Source organism: Toxorhynchites rutilus, chromosome 2 (assembly GCF_029784135.1).
Source record: "Toxorhynchites rutilus septentrionalis strain SRP chromosome 2, ASM2978413v1, whole genome shotgun sequence".
Classification (NCBI taxonomy): domain Eukaryota; kingdom Metazoa; phylum Arthropoda; class Insecta; order Diptera; family Culicidae; genus Toxorhynchites; species Toxorhynchites rutilus.
In genome coordinates, this window is record NC_073745.1 from 90,423,033 (window position 1) to 90,447,394 (window position 24,362).

Below are 24,362 nucleotides of genomic sequence, written 5' to 3' on the forward strand. Positions count from 1 at the left end.
CATCGCCAGTCACCATCCGCTTCAGAAACGGGTCGATTTTGTTGCCCCAGCTCTTGGCCGATGCTACGGCTGCTACTATGCCGGTCTTTCTCGGCTAATTCAGTGATTTTGTCGCAATTTTCGACGACAGGCCTTCCGGAGCGTGGCGCATCTTCGACGACCTCTACACCAGAAAGAAAACGTTGAAACCATCGTTGTGCGGTGGAAATGGAAACTGTATCGGGTCCATAAACTGCACAAATTTTATTGGCAGCTTGAGATGTATTTTTGCCTTTGTCATAGTAGTACTGTAAAATATGTCGGATTTTCTCTTTATTTTGCTCCATATTTGCGACACTATAACTCACGAACGACTTAACCAAACAAAACACTGTCAAGGACTATATTATAGCGCCTTTACCTTTCCAACAAGCTATAGTATGACTCGATACAATGAATACAACTAGAACTACGCGCTTACAACGACACCTCGCGGAAATACCGCAGGACTTTTTTGACAGCCTAATATTATATATGAATTTGATTTGATCTCACTTTATATGCGACTTAGAATATGCCAAGTTATGCAATTCAATGTTTTCTGGGAGTATCACCAAACATTATTTACGATTCGTAAAATGAACAATGGGAAATGTTATCTAATTGAAACCAGCAATAGATGAGTTTTTGAAATAAAATTATACACATCGTTTATGAAGAAATTATATTATTCGTTTTAAAATAAATTCGACAGAAAACTTTTTTTTCCAGTAATAGACATTGCATTTGAGCCCTCAAAAACATGATCGAAATATTTTGGCGTTGTTGTTTTCTAACGTATTCCGTATCGTTCTCGTAGCACAGTGTTATCAATCACTGCGGCATCATCAACAGAAAGAATAATTGAAAAGCGCACGCTTTCAACTTCTCTTTTGAGCGGCTTTCATTCAACATCACGAACCCAACCGTACCAAACTCATCTAGATCAGCCCAGTATAACACATTCGAACAGTTACACACCGACTCGCTTTCATCGGTCGTGCTTCATTCTGTGTGTATTGGTGCCGTAGCGTGTGTGAGATGCACTTGCCGCTTCTTGTTTACGCGCGGAACGAAACGCACACACCGGGCCGCATCGCATTCGCCATCCCTTCGGTTCATCGGAACGTGTCCATTCAGTCACATTTTAGACGCCATCGGTTTCGGTCTCATTTTGAATCGCGGAGCGGATGCTGTGTTTTTCTTCGCGCTCTCTAGTTTGTCGCCAAAGTTGTCGAGGATTGTTTTGAAAAGGGCCGGGGATAAGGTTTGTGGCATAATTTGTGCGGCGTGGCGAAGTTGTGATAGTGAATTGAGCGAAGCTTGCGTCGCTGTGGGGCTGTCTGAGGGAAAAACAACGAGATTGTCTCGTGACAGTCAAGCCCAAGAAGTGTGTGGAAGAGAGAGTGAGGAATGGGAAAAGTGTCGGCGGCGGAGTGGGAAGCCGTAATCCATTGAAAATATAAAGTGCAAAGGCTTAACGGGATTGGTTGGAAAAAGGAGAGCAAAAGATTCTTGAAGAGGAATCATAAGCAATTGGTGCGAATTTGTGGCCAAAAGCGAGGAGTGGAAGAAAAGTTGGAAATTCAAGTTGTGCAGCTGTGTTTGTGTTTCGCGAAATAATATTAATGTCGGCACGGTATTGAAATACAAAAAGAGTAGAATTTGTCCGGTGCGGGAAAATGAAGAACGGAAAAAAGTAGGAAAAGATGTGTGGTGCAGAAAGCATCGTAAGCTGCGTTGTTTATCGCCGTCGATTATTACCCTCGTCTTTAAAATGAAGTAATACAAAACGAACGAGGAAATTGCGGCTTATGTGGAGAAGAGTATAATGAAGCTAGTGAAAACAAGTGAAGGAGATCATAAAGCGGGTGTAAAGAATGAGCAAAATGGCAAATGTGTACTCAGTGTGGAGCCCCATTGTCCTCCTGGTGCTGGCTTATGCAAATGTAGGATTAACCATTCAGCAGCAGGAGTCGTACGGTACGCAGGAAATGACCGGTCTCAGTGCGGACGAGTTTCAGCATCACAATCGCTGCGAACCGATAACGATTCCCTTTTGCACGGATATTCAGTACAACAAGACCATTATGCCGAATCTACTCGGTCATACCAAGCAGGAGGAAGCGGCTCTGGAGGTCCATCAGTTTATTCCGTTGGTCAAAATTGACTGCAGTCCGGATCTTAAGTTTTTTCTATGTTCCCTGTACGCACCGGTTTGCACCATACTGAGTTATCCGATCCCACCGTGTCGGAGTCTGTGCGAAAGTGCACGCGTATGCGAAAGCATTATGCGGACTTTTGACTTCCAGTGGCCGGAGAATCTCGAGTGCAGCAAATTTCCGGCCGATGGCAAAGAGCTGTGCGTGTCGCAGAATAATTCCTCCGAGAGTACGCCGATTCCGCCGAGTGCGATCCATACTACCAAGCCGCAGGCTCCAAGGAAAATCACCCCTCCCAGTGTGCCCCATCGCGACCTGGGCTTCATCTGTCCAGTCCAGCTGAAGGCACCGACAATCATGGGCTATCAACTGACGGTCGGCGGGAAGGTAAGCCTCATGTTTTCATTTTGTGCTATCTGTTTCGTGTGCATATTACATTTGGAGATGCAAGAACTGCGGAAATATCCGTGATCTACGGATTTAATAGTTTTTTCACGGAAATAGGAATGCATATTCAAAATCTATGCAATTAAAGACAGCCTCTGAGGATTTATACATATTTTTGTTCTTGATGTTAAATAAAAACTAAGTTTGAAGACAGCGCAAAATAATAGTACCTACAACATAAAAAGCATTATCATTGTTCATTGTTCTTTATGTACCCGAGCTCTCTATGAACCTAACTTGACAAGCTGTCCTTCTATGAATGTTTCTCATTTTATACTGTGTTCAAGATTACACTATAATTTGGTATTAAATAGAGTGCATGAATAGAATTGGACTTCTCATTTGATTAACACTGCATGAGATTCGAATCGTTCAAAAAGTTTTCAGGTACATCATCATTATTTTGGGATGAAAAGTCTTTATGAATCGCAACCCATACTTCACCTAACTTTGCTTCACCCTTTTTTTAAAAATTTCGATAACGTATGTCAGTGGTTTTGAAAATCTATGTAAGTACATTACATGAGTACTATTCACAAACCGTCGTCTTTGATTACCTCAATTAAATCTGTTGGATCATTGTACAACCTTTCTCAAAGTTATTCATGCTTTGTACAATCCCTCTCGAAATGCCCGAAAGTAATTATTAACAGTAAAATAATAACCAATATTATGACATATGAAGGTGTCATATACATTATAAAGCATCAACCATAAGGAAGGAAGGAAGGTATTGAATTAGAGAGACTTTAAACTCTGAGAGTTCATTCGTCTCTAAACCATAAAAGGATTTTTTCCATCAAATATAATCTTCTGTTTCTTCCTGAAAGAACCCTGATTTATACATATTTGTATGTAAAAAGAGCGTTTCATGACTTGATGGGATGAACCAAAACATTTTTTATATATTCAATAAACAAGAAAATATATGTGTATAGAATTATATTTCTTTGTATATACAGAATTCGACTATATAAAGAGAATAAAGATTCTAGCCTGCATATAATCGGGTCTGCGCTGTATCGTGAATGAAGATTGAGACAAAATGGTAGTCATTGATCTCACCAGGACTGTTCTAAAATTGGAAGGTGTGCTGAGGAAGTTTGTGAATATGAATAGTTTTCACTTCATACCGAAGAACTTGTATATTTTTGCAATATGTATCAAATTGGATACCCTACTACTCAATCTTCTATAATGAGTTAAATTTGTTATAGTTTTTTCATGTTTCCACCACTTATATTCTATATCCTTTTCAATGATAGCATTAAAAATGTTTCGATGATCCATGATTTTTTTTTTGTTTTTGAATATATGAACTCGATACGAAAAGATAAAAAAGAAAGATATTCTGTATGGTGAAACTTTAAATGAAGAACATATATTCATTCTCCTTTACTCTAAGAACCATAATTTACGATAAACATGGTTAGTAAGATTTTATTTCGGTCAAATATGTCCCGTTCAATTCGATAACTTGTCCAGATTTTAGAGGAAATCCCATTATGCGTCTTTCGTAGAAACTTTCGCCCCTATCTATATAATTAAAAAAGAATTGGTGTCCATTCATCACGATTTAACTTGGGAACGGATTAACGAATTTGAATAATTATGTATTAACAAATTAAAAAAAAAATGGATGGCTAATATATATGATATAACCGCAAGGTTGACATGGGACTACCTTAGCTTAGCAATCATTTATTTGTATTGATTAAACTTTGGATTGAATGAAACAATTTCGGAATTCAATAGAATTCAATATATTTGCTTTGTGAGTGAAAAGATTGAACAAATGTCATGTAAGGTTAATTCATGCATTGTGATAGATAATGTTCTTCGTTACAAGTAAATTTAATGGCAGTCCTTTTTCGTTTAGTATGATGTTTATGATAAAATATGTGAATGGAAGAGTTATCAAACGATTATTGTATTTAACATTTCCCTCTGAAGTTGCATCTCTCAAGTGTGCGTATTTCTCGAGCCGCGAATTTGCTTGATTTGATTTCAACATTTTGCCTAATCATCAAATGGTAAGCGTAGAAATTCAGTGAGCAGAAGATATGGAGACAAGTCCTTCAATGCAATCTTGAATAACCGAACCAAAGCGTTGTGTTCGCACCCGTTTTTTCCGTGTTAGGAAAACACTTTCCGGAGTGCAAAAAATACATGCGGGCGCAGAAGTACCCCTCGACTTGCATGAATCAACAACTTTCAAAGGCAAGCGAGTACAAAAGTACTCGCAGTTTGCATTTATTTGCGAAACCGTTTCCCCAGACTCCCACGCTACATGGATTTGAAGTCTGTGGTAGGGAAACACGCTTCATTCGGAACAAAAATACCCCCGACTATATGTATTTGCAATGCCGATTTCCCAAGGTTGCTTGGTTTTGAAGTATGTGTTGGGGAAACCACAAATCGGGCCAATCAAAACGAGGCAGTTAGGGCGTCTAGATAATGCTTAATATTTTAATGTTTTTCAAATGTTTATCTATTGAAAAATAACATTTTATTAATTGCGATAGATGGGTAGAAATATTCCCTATCAATTGATGCAAACATCTTTTCGATACAGTAAGTAATGTTCGAGTTATAAGCATTCGGAATCTTTCATTTTTCCCTGCATGTTCTGTGCTTAGGTTTTCATTTTACCCCTCATATATTTCGGCTAGATGTAGTCCCACGTCAAAATTCTAATTTTCAAGTAGATGTTGCATTTCTCATTGCTTCAGTTTACTGTCATCATATTGGCCCATTAATAATTTAGGCTTTCTTCAGATTATGGTCTTTTCTTGGGCATCTTCAAGGTGAACAGCAATCAACACATAGAAACTTTATTTCTGCTTCGCGCGATGGACAACAAAACAAACAATCAAACTGCAGCCTGCCAAGCGGTTTCCATAGTAATAATGTGGACAAACCATCATCAGCGAATCGGACTAACGATGATCAGATTTAAGTTCATCGAGATTCATGAATTACATGATTTAGATATATAAAACTGATAGAAATTGTGTTCAAATATGATGTTTACAATATTTGTAGGTGTTATTATCCAGAAATGGTCTGAATACGTACCAAAACATCATCTGGAGATTGATTAAAAATAAGCTCATATGCGAGGCGGATTGACACCAATAGAAGGTGGATTTTATAAACATTCAAAACATGTAAATCTGTAAAAATTTTATATATAAAATTCTCGTGTCACGATGTTCGTTATCAAACTCCTCCGAAACGGCTAAACCGATTCTAATGAAATTATGCACAAAACGTTTGTTAGCCATGAGAATAGGTCGTAAACTATATTAGATACCGCTATGATACCGATTACTGTATATTTACCGTATATATACCAATTAGGGCGACACTATGCGAAATATTTTTTTCTGCAAACACTGAATTTTTTTTTGTATTTATTTAAATTTGGTTTCAGAAAAAAACATAAAAACACAAATTTTCATCCTTTTTACCCCGTCCCATTTTCTTTATTTTTTATTTCGCGATTTTAAACGAAATGCGATAAACACAATATCCAAATAAAAAACTTAACAACATTGAGCTTCGTGTTCTATTTCTGTAAAATAGAAACGGAATTTTGGGTGGAATAAACACACCTTTTAAACGAAAAATATTGATGGAAATTTGCTATACTCTCTCAAATATGATTTATATGTAACAAAGTGACACATTTTCTACAAGTGGGTAGTGTACAAAAATTCTGTCTGATAATGTTTTTTTATATTATGGATAAAGTTTTAGCGGAAATGTAGTTAAAAAATATAGAAAAACAGGAAGTGGGTTATATCTATGGTATAACCGCAAGGGTGACGTAGGACTATCGTTGATTTAGAGATCATTTGTTTGAAGTTGAATCAAAATCCATTCTGAATGAATGAATAAATGAATATTTGGGAGACTTCGAAAACGAGAGCGTTACGTTGGAGCCATAAGGTTTTATGCATCCAATATAGGATACGAAAAACCTTGTTCTGAATAATAATTCTCAGAAGCCTTCCTGCTAACTGCACTTGATTGACAAATCACAAAACCAAATGTATTATATGGATATTTTATGGATAGAAAACATTAAAATAAACTCTTTCGCTTGAATGTAATTTTCAATTCCAAGGGGAACTGGCAGATTATTTTCCAGCAACGATTAGATATTTCCACATTTTCCTCGATACTGGAAGCCCACCAGTGGTTAATGCTAACTCGATAACCACCTGTTAATAGCACTTGATTGAAAAATATTTGGTCACAGTGTTACATGGATAGAAAACATTAAAATAAACTCTTTCACATGAATGTATTTTTAAATTCCCAGAGGAACTGGCAGATTATTTTCCAGCAATGATTAGATCTTTCCGGAACTTTCTCGATGCTGAATGGCATCCAAACGGAAAGAAATCTGCGCGTGTATGTGTCTCCTCCAGCACGTTAGGCAACGATGTTGTCTTGTCGATGTCCTCACGAAAAATGAATGCGTCTCACCAACAGAATATCGCTTAAGTATGCTTTTTGTGTGTGATTGAATCGAGAGAAGGTGTGGTTTACGTTGGCAATTTGGAAGGCAAACTAGAGGGGAATGAACTCTCTGAGCTCGAAACTTTCGGCGACTGAGCAATAATCGATTGCGTGCGCATACAATATTGGATACGGAAATATCCTACTGATGGGGAAGAATAATCTTCAGAAGCTTTCCTGCTAATTACACTTGGTTGAAAAATTACAAAATCAAATGAATTTGATCGTTAGAACACATTAAAATAAACTCTTTCACATGAATATATTTTTAAATTCCCAGAGGAACTGGCAGATTATTTTCCAGAAATGATTAGATCTTTCCGGAACTCTCTCGATACTGAATGGCATCCAAACGGAAAGAATTCCGCGCGTGTATGTGTGTGTGTAGTGATGTCTTCCCGGGGAACCGTTTGTGGCATCACTCTCCTCCTGATGGATTCCCTTCTGGACTAAGGTGCACAAACAGGTTCTTGGTGACACCGTTCATCCGCGCTTTCATGATAAACGAAGAGCTTCACCACAACAGCGACAACATGCTCCAATCGCTGTTCAATTAGAACTGAGTGGATTTCCGAGCGGCGCTCGCTTATATACCGATTGGTTATTTCAATAGCCTGTTTCGAGAATAATTTAATTTGAACAATTAAGGCTATTGAAACAAGTTTTTGGATCAAAAAGTAACAAGTATATAACGCGTAGACATTTTATCTTTCGAATGAAGTGTTTATCATACCATTTCGTTCAGTTGTTCAGGAGCTATTAACGCTCAAAATCTCGGTCTCCGGCGTAACGCTTTCGTTTTCGAAACTTTGATTTTACACCCCGGTATAGAAATGAAAGACGTAGTCCTACGTCAAAAAAAGTTGAGTTAGGGTCAGGACTATGTCATCTAAGTATTCAAGTAACATATCTGTATTCAAATGTTACCAATGTAAAATTGTTTTCGGTTTGCTAATCGGATAGAGAGTAGATTGCTCCACAACTTCTGTTTTTGATTAAGGCAAGGTTGCCGCATTTCCATGGATCGATTAAATTTGAGTCGAACAGATTTCAGAATGCAAAAGCCGATTTCGTTCAAATCGTGGAATCCGAACGGCTTTCAGACCAATCGGATTCCGGAATATGGATTAGTGTTTGATATTGTTCCCCCCAAACATGGTTCATGGCCTATGCGGTGATCTGAAGCTTTTACCGCCTTGCGTTGCAGATGGAAAACACGATCACAAGGGTAGGTGAATATCCAATGTAAAAACGAAGAAACGGACAACCATTGACAAATATCAGTAACGCAGACTTTGACGGACTGAAAATCGTTGGGTATTACCACATTCGCCTCAGCTGAGCAAAACGTTCAATGTTTATATTAATGTTGAGTTTCACTGTTCAGCGAAAAGTAGTATAAAAGTCCGTGAATAAGGCAAGCAATATGGCTGTGTTTCAAATTCAGAATATCGATTTGAAAACTTCTCGATTGAATGACAGCGACAAAATAATGCGCCAATAAATTGGCCAGTATATCAACTCCAATGAAGTTGTCATATCATTGGTTTCACAATTCATGAACGGGACCCAACAGTTATGATTTTGGCTATCCATTCAGAAAACCTATTTTTCACTAACGAAACCGTAATTGAAAAAAAATGAATATTGATTTTCTTTATTTCATTTTAAACTTTTAGATAAAAATATATTACTCTCTTTCACTTCACATTTTATATATTAACATTATTCTTTTTTACTTATTTACATATTTTACATCAAACACATCAGTTACGTAAATGAAATACATTGAAATAAGATGGTTTGAATGATTTGATTTTTTTTTATTGTTGGCGGTCATCGTCCAAAACGCTCAATTCCTTTATATGGCATAGCTCTTATCGCCACATATTCGTTTGATCTTCATCAACGAATGGATCAAAAACGATTAGTTATTGTTTATTCAATTACCATAATATTCACTAGAAACAATTTATTTGGCAGAACAACGTTTGCCGGGTCATCTAGTATCCTATAAAAATACTGTGTATCATGAGAAGGACAATTTTATTTATTTTTTGAAACATTTGAACAACTAATTTGGAACAGGTGCGCTGAATAAGATCATTCAAAAAGGTGGACAAACCATGATCATATTTTCGATCGAACAAACCAACATCGTTTACCTTAATTGGTGTTACGTCTACGCGGCTATTCTGTTAGTTGTGAGTATTTTGTAACAGAAACATATTTCCACCGGAACAAAAATATTTCACAAACAGCCTGTTGTGGCAGTAACTCCTTTCTACGAACCACTTCCGTCTGATTCTATTTCTCCATCAATCGATGAATCCGTTGTTTCTTGTATGATTTGAACTTCAAACCATGTTTGAAGATAATTCTGATCAACGCTAGAGAAATATTCAAATTCTTGTCCATTGATATCCACTATTTTCCAGGGTTCTGGCAGATGACAACGTTTCAACATGTATTTGTCCTAAGTAACCATTTCGTATCTTCTTATTGTGCCTTATTGTGACGAATTTCGATGATGCCAATGTGTTTGAGCCTCACAAGATCGAAATTTCTTTGAATACAACTCTATAACCAGTTTCCGCATTACATGGAATAAAACAAAATAACTTCTTTCCCAATCTTTTCAATCCTTTTTTAAATATTTTCCAAAAAAGGTATGTAAAAAATGTTTCAATAAAAGGAAAATCCGTAAAAAAGAAAAACTCGTAGATATCCGTAGAGATCCGTAGAAAAATAAAACTGGCACCTCTGATTACCTGTAGGGCCCTCACTCTTTCGCATTTCAATCACGTAAGCCTCGCCATCCGTTGTGCGTACCAAATCGAGACCGTTTAACATTCTTCGGGCGGCGACTGATTGACACGTCAAATGACGACGAACGCTAGAAAGAACTTGGCCATCCCGTCCATTTGGCGCGAAATTAGAGGCTGCAAGAACAACAGCTGCGCTTCTAGGGGGCAGCGAGGGTGAGGAGAGTTTTTGAGAGCAAAAGATTAGAGCCTTTTGTTAGTTGGATTCGATTCGTGTGGGCGGACAGACTAAACGTAGATAAGCGGACCACAGACCAAACCGCCCGCCGGGGTTGACGGGTCTCACATACGGTTGTTAACGACGTAGCAGCACGGAATATATATTTCATGGTTAATAGCCGTGACCGACGTTTGCGTAGGACGTGAATTATAGATTCATGATTTTGGATGCGGTCAAAGTAATCAATAATGTTTTTGTGAGACGTTACATTTGAAATGCAAATCGGTTGGCCACGGAGAACTTGCTTTCGTGCGTTTCGGGTACTTTTCCATGAATGATTCCAAATTTTCGACCGAATAGGTCATAGAGATTATATTTCGTAAACAGGTTTTCACGCTTTCTCTCTGTGTGATATTTTAGCCTCCCACCACCCGGGACGTCTCCCAACTGCACATGACTTGATTTACGATCCTGCCAGGATTTCGAGTTATCGTGGAAAAACAACAACATACTCACACTGATTATTTTGGCCCCATAACACCACACCATCTCTGAGATAATCAATCATGTGCCGGGATTGCTGGTATCTTCCATCACCAGAGCAGTTCCTTATCGCGCGAGAGATGCCCAGGATATTGCCTCTCAATATTGTTTTTATATGGTACGCGCATTGGCGTTATTTTGGTTGGTTGGCTGCCTGCGAACGTTAACAATATTAATCGGCATGATTTATGGAGAGGAAATAAGGCAGACTTGCAGCAGCTTGGATGGATTTTTTTTATATTCCCACATCTCCTCGAGGTGATAAATTGAGGATATGGATATATTGTTGGGAGTTTTGATCCTGGCTGTGTGTCAGGTTTGAGGTCATTTGAAGGATTGTTGTTCAACAGTAGGGATTACCCCAAAAGTATTGTTTGAAACTGTATTTGAATTTACCAATAAAACGAACTATTTTGAGCGAAATTGTTCAGTCAGGCAAAAAAGTCATATTTTAATTTTGTTATGTTATGTTTTGTTTGGTTATTACCGCACCGGATCACAGTGGGGAATCACTGGCCATCAGGCGGAAGAAAATTGGCTTCAGCGGTGTCTTAATATTTTTTTTGACGTAGGACTACGTCTAACCGGAAGATATAGGGGGTGAAATGGAAATCTAGGCACAGAACAAGTAGGAAAAGACGGGTGGGTAATGTCGGGGACATAACCGGAGTGACGTAGGACTATACAAAGGGTACAGCTTTTTCTAAATATATATATTTAAAATATATTGTTTTATTTTCTTCTCCTACTTCAATACCTACCTATCTAACTGAAAAATGGATTAGTTTACTGTTTACTCTTTATGAACATGTTGGGAGTTCTGAAATGAACCTTTGGTGTTGTGTTTTTGCGTTTTTTTAAAAACTTTCTCATTTTTTTCTCACTGTCTTATAGTTGATTCTTGATTTTTTTTCCGAAGGCTTTGTACTTATTAAATGTTCAACGCCGGGCATCTTTTGGCGTATGCACATATCGTACAATCAAGATGATGGCTGTGATAGGGAATGCTTAGGTGGTCATCAGCTGATTCACTATCATATATTTTACTATTGAGCACATTACCGTACCTTATGCTGTGGTTTCGGAGACGAATGAATTGTAAGATTTGTAGTCTCCGCAAACAAAGTAAATAAAAATGAAAAAGAACTGAGATTTTGGAGACGAACTCTACGATCTGTCGAGAAATAAGCTATAAGCGTTCTGAAAAACCAACAGTAAATACAGGGACGGAGCAGCAGGAAATGCATAGCTCATCATATTGCTCCTTAGTTATGTTTCTATACAATGCAGATGTAACGTCAGTCAATTTTCAACATCAATTATCAGCCAAAGAAAGCAGTTCTTGCTACCGAGAAAATTCGTTAATGCCATCCTGCATACAATGTGTTGTAATTTGAAGCCACTTTTAATTCGGAGACCATGTATGGGTTTGTGAAAACTGAATGATCAATTTAAAAGACCTCAACCACCAATAAGTTCAAAAACAAGCATAAACAAAATAATTCAGTTCATATTATGTCACTTTAGAATGCATTGGTATTGTGAAAAACTTTTAATAACTCTTCTTTGAATGGTTTAATGGCCCTGAAAAGCGCCGTGTTTTACGGAGGCTGGTTTTGCCACCAAAGCAGTCTGTATAAACAAACTTTTTCCTTCTTCTACCTGCTGCCGTTTTGCGATTGCGTTTGCCACTCGCTGAAACTAGTTGTTGCCACCGAACCGAATGTGCTCTGTTCTGTAGGCGGGTTTTCTTATTATTGTGAGCAGCTTTGCAAGCCAACTCGAGCACTCCGACGGCCGAAATTCTAAGTATACCTACTGGTGCTCCGGCACCAATCCGTTGATGCAATGTGATGTGAAACGATGCCATACAACCACACTGTTTTACGGTTTGAAAGAGAATGATATATTTTTCAGCGGATCCGCGCGTTTTGTACTTTAGCGGTACACGCTCACAGGATAGAGACAAATCAGCAGACTCAGCCAAAGGGGCGAGTCCAACGAGACGAACGAATGAGCGTTAAAAGGCAGCGATGGCAAACAAATATATAAAGTTTAAAGCCTCTTCAAAACAAAGAAAGAAAGAAAGAAACAAATATATTCATTTCGATTTGTTCGCCCGTTGGATTCACATGCAGTTGTTTCTAACAAACACAAAGGCACCGAAGAATAGTGGAATAGTGGAAAAGCCGCCAAAAAGTTCGGCACGGCGCAGAAGAATATCTCGGAAACCAATAAGAAGAAAGAGAAGGAATCATATGCTATGTACATCATAAGGTGCTGAAGCAGATTCATTCCGACACCGGTTTCTCATCGAAGGCGATGAGCGTCATGAGCTTCGTCAATGCATCTTTGAGCGTATCGTAGCGGAAGCTTCGCGTCTGACCCACTACAATAAGCGGTCAACCATTACGGCTAGGGAAATTCAGATCGCAATCAGTCTGTTGCTGCCCGGTGAATTTGCATGCGGTTTCCAAAGGTACCAAAGCGGAGTCGAAGTATACCAGCTCCAAGTAAAGAGCGTTTTCCGACTGCTGATCCGGAAGCAAACCCTAAAAAGGGTCCTTTTCAGGACCACAAAATCATCTTTAATCTAAAGAGTTTATTGTTTTGTTATCACTCGATATCCCCATCTTGTTCGGCTAAAGCTTCCTGTTCAGCGATTGCGTTTGCCACTCGCCACAGTTGGAAAATTTCTTCTCATCCAGCTTGGGACATGTTGTACTGTAAATTACATTTAATGCGACATGCCGAAGCACCACTCAGTGTCGCATTGGAGGTGATTTTAACCTGTAATTGAACATTTGCGATGACAGTGGTACAGCTTTCACAGTTGGAAAATTTCTTCCCATCCAGCTTGGGACATGTTGGGTCATAATTTGGACCCCCATAGAGTTTACAAAAATGTCCGACTAAATATGTCGCATTGCAAGGTCCGTCCAATTAGCTAATTATCGAACTAAATGTAAATTACTGTACTTTCAATCTGGAAGCAATTTAAGAATTGGTGAAAATTGGATAATCGAGAAAATCCCCAACCATCAATAAGCTCAGCACAACTGCAAAATTCACATACTCATCAGATCCTGGCAAACAAATTATGGAAAAATCAATTTGTGTTCCATTATTATTTTGGATAATATTTTAGAATGCATTGAACTGTATTTCCTAAACTCTTTTTTGAAAGGTTTAATGGCCCTGATGAGCGCCGTGTTTTATGGAATGGTCCCAATTTAGAAAACTTAGTACTCGTGGTTTTGAAAAAAACCATTTTGAACGCCCTCGATGCCGCCTTGTTCTGGATTTGCCACCAAAGCAGTTTGTATAAAGAACAAACTTTTTTCTTCTTTTTTCTTGCGTTTGCCACTCGCCACTCGCTGCAACTGCCTGTTGTTGTCTTGATGTCCACCGAACCGAATATGGTCTGTTTTGAATGCGGATTTTCTTATCGTCGCGAACAGCTTTGCCAGCCAACTCGATCACTTCGGCGGCCGAAACTATATAACGCCGGCTAGGTGGAATGGTGCACTGGTACTAACGCGCTCGGCCTAACTACCCTTGCGGAGCAATTGGCGGATACACCTACGGGGAACGGCAAACCAACACGGTTCGAGCGGGATTTTGCCTTTCCCTTCACTTTTCCTCCTTTGTCATGTCCAGACATGGCTGCTTGTGTTGGTTTGTTGATGTGTTGTGATGCGAAACGATGTGGTGTACGGTTTGGATGAGAATGATCGTTACTGTTGGTTGGTTGGTTGTTTTGTATTATAGAGACTTTAAACTTTTTAGTTCATTCGTCTCTAGCCTTGAGAAAGGCCCTTTGAAAACTCTACTCTAACTCCTGCAGCACACCTCCGCCCCCATTGCCTTGAGAAAGGCACTCGATCCCTCGCCGTCCAGCTCGTCCAGCAACGATGTTGTCCAGTCGGTGTCCACACAAAGAATGATCGTTACGGCAGCGGAGCGGGGATTTTTAAGCTGACTGGCTGGTTCGAGAATTACGCATGTGTGAGACTGCGACCAATGTTTCGTTCATTTTTTTCTTTTTCCTTTCCAATCGTGCTTCATTCTATTTCGCTGCTGCTCTGGTTGCCCGTTTTGGTCGGTACGATTTGAGGAGCACAAAATGGACCAATCAAAAATGGGCACATAGTGAATTTTGAGAATGCTTGATATTTCACAATTATTCAATTATTTATCTCAAGAAAAATGAAATGTTATTCGTTATGATAGATACGTAGATATATTTCCTATCAATTGATGCAAAAACCTTTGCGATCTATTGAGAAATGCTCGAGTTATAAGCGTTCCAAATCATTCTCTTTCAAACCGTAAATCAGTGTGGTTGTATGGCATCGTTTCACATCACATTGCATCAACGGATTGGTGCCGGAGCACCAGTAGGTATACTTAGAATTTCGGCTTGCAAAGCTGCTCACAATAATAAGAAAACCCGCCTACAGAACAGAGCACATTCGGTTCGGTGGCAACAACTAGTTTCAGCGAGTGGCAAACACAATCGCAAAACGGCAGCAGGTAGAAGAAGGAAATAGTTTGTTTATACAGACTGCTTTGGTGGCAAAACCAGCCTCCGTAAAACACGGCGCTTTTCAGGGCCATTAAACCATTCAAAGAAGAGTTATTAAAAGTTTTTCACAATACCAATGCATTCTAAAGTGACATAATATGAACTGAATTATTTTGTTTATGCTTGTTTTTGAACTTATTGGTGGTTGAGGTCTTTTAAATTGATCATTCAGTTTTCACAAACCCATACATGGTCTCCGAATTAAAAGTGGCTTCAAATTACAACACATTGTATGCAGGATGGCATTAACGAATTTTCTCGGTAGCAAGAACTGCTTTCTTTGGCTGATAATTGATGTTGAAAATTGACTGACGTTACATCTGCATTGTATAGAAACATAACTAAGGAGCAATATGATGAGCTATGCATTTCCTGCTGCTCCGTCCCTGTATTTACTGTTGGTTTTTCAGAACGCTTATAGCTTATTTCTCGACAGATCGTAGAGTTCGTCTCTAAAATCTCAGTTCTTTTTCATTTTTATTTACTTTGTTTGCGGAGACTACAAATCTTACAATTCATTCGTCTCCGAAACCACAGCATAAGGTACGGTAATGTGCTCAATAGTAAAATATATGATAGTGAATCAGCTGATGACCACCTAAGCATTCCCTATCACAGCCATCATCTTGATTGTACGATATGTGCATACGCCAAAAGATGCCCGGCGTTGAACATTTAATAAGTACAAAGCCTTCGGAAAAAAAATCAAGAATCAACTATAAGACAGTAAGAAAAAAATGAGAAAGTTTTTAAAAAAACGCAAAAACACAACACCAAAGGTTCATTTCAGAACTCCCAACATGTTCATAAAGAGTAAACAGTAAACTAATCCATTTTTCAGTTAGATAGGTAGGTATTCAAGTAGGCGAAGAAAATAAAACAATATATTTTAAATATATATATTTAGAAAAAGCTGTACCCTTTGTATAGTCCTACGTCACTCCGGTTATGTCCCCGACATTACCCACCCGTCTTTTTTAATGTTGAAATTTCATGATGGATTTAATTAAATCAAAACTATAATACGAGGGTCACTATTTATATTTCGGGAATAGGAACAAAAACAAATAGTTAAGCTGCGAATATATTTTTATTGTTTTTCAAAGTACTCGCCACGATGATCGATACACTTTTGCGTGCGCTTAAACCAATTTTCAAAGCATTTATTCCAATCGACACGAGCCTTTTTTTTTGAGCGATTGTCAAATTATATGGGATCCAACGTGAACATAATTTTCGCACAACTAAGTGTTCATGTAAAATCGCATATATGCTAGTGGAACTAATGCTTAGGGATGCCTCAATCTCACAATAGGTTACACGACGATCTTGCTTAATCATTTCGTGCACAGCATCGATGTTTTCTGGCACTACAGTCGATGTTGGACGACCTTCACGAAACTCGTCGGACAGCGAACTACGACCACGATTGAATTCACTATACCAGCGATACACAGTGGTTTTTGATGGAGCTTCATCGCCAAAAGTCAAATTAAGTTGATTGACGCGCTCTTGTTGTGATAATCCACGTCGAAAGGCGTAAAAAATCATCGCACGAAAATGTTCACGATTCAGTTCCATTTTTTTGCCGAGACCAAACTTTCAACTAAATATAAAATAAACAAATAGCGTCCGTATGACAAAATGTTCTGAGTACGTATATCGTCAAAAATGTCAAACTTTACGATGGAACCGTCAGATGGACTCACATGACATCAGTGTTGCCAATTCCCGAAATATAAATAGTGACCCTCGTACATAATCCATTAATAAAAAAAATCGTATCACAGTAATTTTTAGAGAATAAAATTTGAATTTGGGCTCAACATCACAAAATTTATCATTAAAAGGACTATTTCAAAAGGGAGAAAAGAAGGGTAGGGTAAGCGCATATTGAAAACAATATATATTGAAAAAATTCAACCTTTTTCAATTGTTGAACAAGAAATTCACTTCACACAAACTGAATGAAGCGTCGAATTCTGCTGATACTGCTGCTGCTTCAACAAAAAATGAGCTACGGCTGCAGCACAATAAGGAGGAGTATTCGCTTCGGAACTCACGGAGTACAACCAAAAATTTAAAATCGACTCGAACAAGGACACCAGTTTATTTTTTTCATCATTTGTTCCGCTACGGCTTGTAGATTCTTGGTACATGAAAGACACTGTATAGGACAATGATCGACCAGGTTCATCATACTGGGGCAAACCAATTCATTTACAATTTTGTGCAGAAATTGATGAAGCTATTCAGTCTGAGTGTAGACGTAATGAAAAAATGAAATTAGTGAGTTAAAGCCATACGGGATAACTATGGAAGGCAGTCACGTCATTGTTTCATTCTTATTCTTCTTCACAACGATTGATGGAAAATGCGTCAATTCCTTAACAAATACAACTTCTGCGCAACGCTGCTTCGCTTGTAAAGCTACAATATCGGAGTTAAACAACATTTAAAAGATGCGGACATTGACCGTAAACGAAGATTATTTGAATTGCGGAATATTTTCGCTTCATTGTTGTATACTTTGCTTTCAATACATGATTCATATTTTATGTCGGCTGGGATTAAAGCGATGACGAAAATTTGGGTTCTAAACACAGTATGAAGCCACAAAAAAAATGAAGTAATAACAAACCGGAATTTCAGCTCAGCAATACCAATCAATGGAATTTTCATATATAGGAATGCTTCAAAACTATCAAAATCATTGCAGATGAAATAATATTTCCATTGAAGATTGGTCTTTTATGAAAAAACCGAAAGAAAGAGGGATCGATCCCGTTAAATGTTCAGTGCAACGACTGCACTGCAAATACAGCTATCGATGTAGCAGATCTATTTGCTGAGTCTCTACAAAACGTGTATTCCTCGGAATATTCTGTTAACTCTCCTAAAAGTACCAGGGATATCCCATGCATTGAATTTCATTTGCCACCAATGACAGTTACTCGGCATGACGTAATTGGCGTGCTAAAACGTCTCGATGTTTGTGAATTACGATCAAAATTGTCGCTGTTTGCGGATGATCTGAAGATATACCGGACCATCACTTCAGCTCTCGACTGTTGCGCCCTCCAAGCCGATATCTGGTGTTCTACACTGGTGTTCTAATAATGGTATGGAGATAAATATTGCGAAGACGAAAATAATCTCCTTCACATGTAGACAGTCGTTCTTTCGCTTCGACTATAGTACAAACTCGGTCTCCCTTGAGCGTGAAACTCTATTCGTGATCTCGGTGTGATAATTGATAGCAAGCTGCAGTTCAACGAGCACATAGCACGGACCACGGCAAAGGCGTTTACAGTTCTTGGATTTTTAAAACGTAGTACACCGTTCTTCACCGATGTGTATGCTCTAAAGGCCTTGTACTGTTCGCTTGTGCGAAGCATACTGGAATATGCTGTCCCGGTGTGGGCTCCGTACCATACAGTGTATGAAAATTGAAAGGGTCCAAAATAGAGGCGAATGAACTGGAAAGTTTAAAGCCTCTTTAAAACAAAGAAGAAGAAAGAGTCCAAAAATGTTTCCTGCGCTACGTTCTACGCCAGCTACCGTGGAGGGACGGTTCCAGACCCTCGGAGTATACCGATCGCTGTAAACTAATCGATCTTGAAACACCAGACGAACTAAACTGCTACGAATGTTCGTGTTTGACCTGCTGACAGCTAACATAGACTGCCCGTCTCTTCTTCAAAATGTCAACATAACTGTACCTCAACGTCGACTACGTAACGTGTGTTTGTGGCCCTTGTGAAGAAAAGGTCGAGTACCGCTGAGCTAGGCCATAGTTGGCTCACCAAGAAAATAAATGTTTTAGAATTTTTGTGTGTGATTCGGTTGCGCATGCCAGAAGCAAAACTCTCTCCACCATTGCAACTCTTTTCGAGGTTAACAAAATTAACAGAGTTTATCCAGTTTATTTTGTCAACAAGAAAATAAATGTCGTTTTCAGTGATTTGGTTTGCCTTCCAGTAGAAAATTTTCTCCACCAAGAACGACAGCTGTGCTTGTCTCGAGCATGAGAAAGTAATGTAACTCCTGTAATATCAACAGTATTAACAGAAAGCGTTTATTTCGAGAACAGCGTAAAATGGTTAGAAATGTTTATATATTTAGTCGCTTGTTTGGTGCTGGTTGGTTTGCGTTGCACGAAAGATGTCTAGAGGTGCGATTCCCCGATTCCACATGATATTTGAGACTTGCAAGTATTGGCATTGTTGTTATTTCCATGCGGTGCTGGTTCAACTAGTGTATACCAGCACCATTGTTCCACATACACGTATCAACAACTGCTAGATGGTGAAATAGCTAGAAACTAGATGATAATATGGTGTACCTTTTGTCCTTCTTCTGCTCATTGTATTCATCGGAATATTTCAGAAAATCTGATTATAAAATAAGATAAGCATGAAACAGCGGGAGATATTACCATTCCTGAAGCTTATAAGCCAACCATGTTTCCTATTATTCTCTATCTTTTCTATGTTGTATGACATTTCCACAACACCTTCGCATCATGACTTAAATTATTCAACTCATATTTATAAAACACTTCTATCCGGAACGGAATGACAACAATCCATAATCTGTACTCTTTTCAAGCTGCTCGTGTAAATGCAAACACACACACACCCACAAGTTCCCGCTTTTCATTCGCTCAGCATGACTTTTCAGAATGAAAATAAAATAAGAAAATGACATTACGCCGCGCGGTGTATTTCTTCCACAAAGAAGCATAAATTATTGCCGGCAGGTGCGTGTGTGAATAATCTGCTTTTATTTTCGTTTCATATTCTCTATGCTGCTCCCGGAATTTAATTTGCTTTTTATCATCCACCCTCTGCCCGGTCGAATGGTCTCTGACGGGGGGTGCGAGGAAGGTACCCCGTGAGCTATTCCCAGCCGAGATGTTTTATCCGGGAAATATGTCGGATATGTTTTATGGCCGTGTGTGCACAAGAGAATTTGTCCCTAGTTTTTTTTTGTTCTTCATGCGTAATTATCTCAAATTCCCTGCGTTTTTGTTTGTTAATTCTTCTTTTGTTTTTTGTCTATGCTTCTAATGGCACACGAGGGTTTGCGTTGGGACTCGAGATGATGAGGTCACAGGTCTTTATTCGGCGGGAATAGGCTTAATTGCACGGAGCCAATTTAAATTCAGTTAATTAATTCAAGGGTTAACCGCGGAAAAATTCTTAAAGTCATCATCGCGCGGAGCGTAACAAAGAAGAAGCCGTTGAACCGGAGTGAGCGAATGCTTCAATTAATTTTTCGAAGATACATTCTTCCCGGCGAAGACACGCCTCCAGAATTTGGTAATATGTTTTTGCTGTCGGAGCAGTTGGGTCGAAGCGTTGGGAAGAACCCGGTCTACGGCATGTGAGACGCAGCAGCCAACAATTCAAAACATCTCTCCTCTCGACACGGAATGGAAGCAAAACGAAAAGGAAAAATAAACGATGATCGTTTCGATTTCGAATTATTTTCATGTCGAGCAAGTGTGTATACCCGGTTCTCTTTCGTTCTGGTGCCTCTGGATGAGGTCTGCATTTGGTTGGAGTTTTTTTTTCAATCTCAAGCGGGTTTTGGAAGGAGTTCAGCCCAGCTGAGGAAGACAAATGCGTGTTTCTGCGCGATATAATTGAGTGAGAGTGATTTAGGACATCTCGCATGAGAGAATTCTTGGAAGGTTCGCTTCCTCGTGGAAACGATTCTATAAATCTGCCCCGGACACTAGTAACGTGGTTTGGATTGGATTTTGATCACATTCGCCGTGTTCGGGTGGAATTGCATTTGGGATTTCGCATGATTTCGTTATTTTCCATGGAAATGACATTAAAGATTTCTTTTTCAATTGAGATTCTTGCTTGTTAATACGAAGATAAAGTCTAAAACCTCGCCAATGGTCCTAATTAAAAGTTCTTCATCTTGTTTAGTTGCAGTTCAGGCTAAGATATAGATTAGTAAACTGAGAATATAATCATTTATGATGTACAGGACGAACACGAACCCTTTCACCTACAACATTGAGTCTCACTCATGATGCTTAGCAGAGTACTTTCATATGGTCGAATCTCAACAGTGACAAAGTTGTTGAACTTTTTCTTGTTTTTGGTTCTGTATGCCTCAATCTGGCTATGATTCACAACGTAACAGTTCGTAACTATATACAATACAAAATTCAATTTTTATTATTCAACATAATTGCCTTCGAGGGCGATATAGCGATCATAGCGATCGTGCAACTTTTCGATACCATTTTTATAGTACTCTTTCGGTTTTTCCAAAATAGGCCTCAGTTTCGGTAATCACTCCATCATCGGTCTCAAATTTCTTGCCAGCGATTTGAAACCCAATTCATGCATTTTTTGCCATCGTTTTCATTGATTTGTGATTTTTCCATTTTTTTCCAATACCAATAGACCGATTGCTGTCAAATGTTGACACGTATCCATTGAAAAATGGTGCTTTGTGATAGTCAAGTAGATTTTTGAAAGAGGCGCCATCTAGACGTGAACCTTATGGACTTTTCAGCCGAACTGTTATGCTACAGAGAATTAATAAATTTTTGCTCAAAAATGCATTATAACCTTACTCAATTTACTTCTGTATTTCTAGGAGCTGTTTTCGTTTTTAACTTATTTGGAAGTTCATTTCACTTATTGTAATCGTTTCCTTACCTTCAACGTTTTGGTCTGCTGCTTTGTATTCGTTCCTTATAACGAATTGAATTATTGCTCAATACTAGTACAACCATTCCATGGAAAAAAGGATCATCTAAAAATACTCCAAACTTTTGCCGATTTTTCCATTTTAAAAATTTATTTATCTTTGGAACATTGCGACAATTTCCAATCTAATATTAGCAAATGAGAGGAATTTTAGTAAACTTTCATTGGAAATAAACAGAACTGCACTACAGATGTGTAGGAATCGTAGGAAGAACTTTTTTTTCAGTTTCGAGAAGCTGAGTCCTTTCAAAAAATAAAATAAAATGTTGAAGTTGAAGTCGTCACTTATTGCCACCCATTATCTAGATAATTGGTGGTGTACTTCAGAGGGGGTGGGAGTAAATTCGATTCCAAAAATAAGCGGACCATAGTGGGTCGACTTAGGACCAACATTTTTTAACATTTTTCAATTGTTTGTATGATGTTTTATGGGTGGAGAAGAGTAGATGTTATGGTCGAACTTGATTTTGTTGTGTGTTGATTAATTCTTGGCCATAAATATGATAAAATATGATAACGGGTCATCCACATACCACGTGGAAATTTTCGGGAGAGAGGAGACTGACAATATAAGATAGCTGAAAATGTCCAACATTTGAAGCAGAATTATTTTTATTAACAAATCAAGTTTATGAAATTCACAAATCAAGTTTAAAAAAAAATATATTTATTTGAAGTTCATTGTGAAAACATAAACATATACGAAACATAACCGTTATTGAATTGAAAATAAAAAACATTGTTCATGTGAAATTCATTTTGAATTATTTTTAAGCATTTTTTTCTCATCTTGGTTTTTGGTTCTGAGGATTCCGACGCTTTGCCTTGGAAAGCTGTTGCTTCGTTGCACTGTTGTGGGGCTCGAAGAGACAGACGATGTTTCCTCATGAAGCTAGAAGCCCAATCCCTTCCCGCTAGTTTTGCAACTTGGTTGAGATCGTGCTGGAGGTTGATGTGAATGTTGAATCTTTGAGAATCATACCATAGAAAACATTGTCCAGTGCTCTGCAATGGTTCGGCAGATCCTCTGAACCGCCCTCACTGGCACATCCCAGCAGGGGTAGAAATATCAATAGAAGAAGATCCAAATCATAAATCACTTACTGATATGAGCCCCTTCCTCAGAGCTAATTCAGAAATACCGAGGACTGCCGCAGTCCGACGCTTCAAGGATCCCTCCCGAAGCCTCTGTCGGGCCGTTTCGGGCATTCTGGAGTGCATTTCTTTAAATTAGGTTTCTTCTTGTGAGTCCCGTTAAAAATTTGGTTGAAAACATTTTTTTTTTTTTTTTTGAGAGCAAAACGACGGTGCGACGGTCTTTTGCCCCACAAGCAATTTTTCAACTAATCGAATTTAAAAAAAAAAGCTCATGAACGGTTTCACAAAAACGAATACACACTCTTATCTACTATAGAATAAAGTTTTCTTTGACAATGTAGTTTAGAACTTTCCAGTTATTTTAGGTAACTAAATCGCCATTCCCAAACTTGAAAAAGTTAGATCAAAATAACGCAAAACTCCTCTTACTTCATTACTTTTTACCACATTCATGAAATGTGTCATGTCTATATGTGTAAGTAGTTGGTGTAATAATGTGTCAAACGAATACACTATTGCCGAATTTTCATACTCGTTTATTACAAAATCGCCAATACTATACTGTAGAAAATGTTTTTTTAATTTTTTTAATTTTATTATTCAATTAGGTTTATATTTACTCAAACCAAATTTATTGGTTCTTTAGCACATATTTGCTTCAAATCAAATTTATTCCCCATTAAAATATACAAAATTAAATGGAATTGATGTTCAGGTGTAGCTCATACATTTAGCTATCATTTGGAGCAAAACATGGTTGCTTTCCAGAGACATGAAAAATTGTCAAAGTTGCTGTTCAATTTTTCGTTGCCATCTAGGGCGTTCAATCAGGATCACCTTCCCACCATATTTCACCTCACAATATTTGTCCAAGTCAGTAGAAAAATGGGAAAATATAATGTATTTCATAAACGAAACACTATGCGTTTCTGAAATTTAGATATTGATTGTTGAAAAGTCTCAGCTTCCGAAAATGATATAAGCAACTAGAATTCCTTTGTTCTCGAAATCGAACCATCGGTCCAGAAGTAACGAGTTTTTTTTGTAAAGGGGCATACTGACAACCTTAATTTAGGATGCTGACCCCTAATAACGAATTAAAAAATACGTGCTTAAAATCTTACGAAAAATGATACATATTCTAGGTTTGAGCAAAATCAGAGCATTTTTTTTCAAGTAGATCTTCATTTCATGATTTTTTTGAACACAGGTATTGAGTTACATTCACTATCATTCAAGGGACTTCCCAGG

General features: G+C 38.2%; 1 protein-coding gene across 1 annotated transcript in view; it reads left to right on the top strand.

The window, feature by feature from the left end:
• Positions 1 to 1,104: 1,104 nt before the first annotated feature.
• Positions 1,105 to 24,362, top strand: part of LOC129769504 (frizzled) — an 86,077-nt gene continuing 62,819 nt past the window's right edge. Inside the window, exon 1 of the mRNA XM_055771823.1 lies at positions 1,105 to 2,567. Within this exon, the coding sequence (XP_055627798.1) occupies positions 1,899 to 2,567 (669 nt within the window). The 5' untranslated portion in view covers positions 1,105 to 1,898. The remainder of the gene's footprint in view (positions 2,568 to 24,362) is intronic.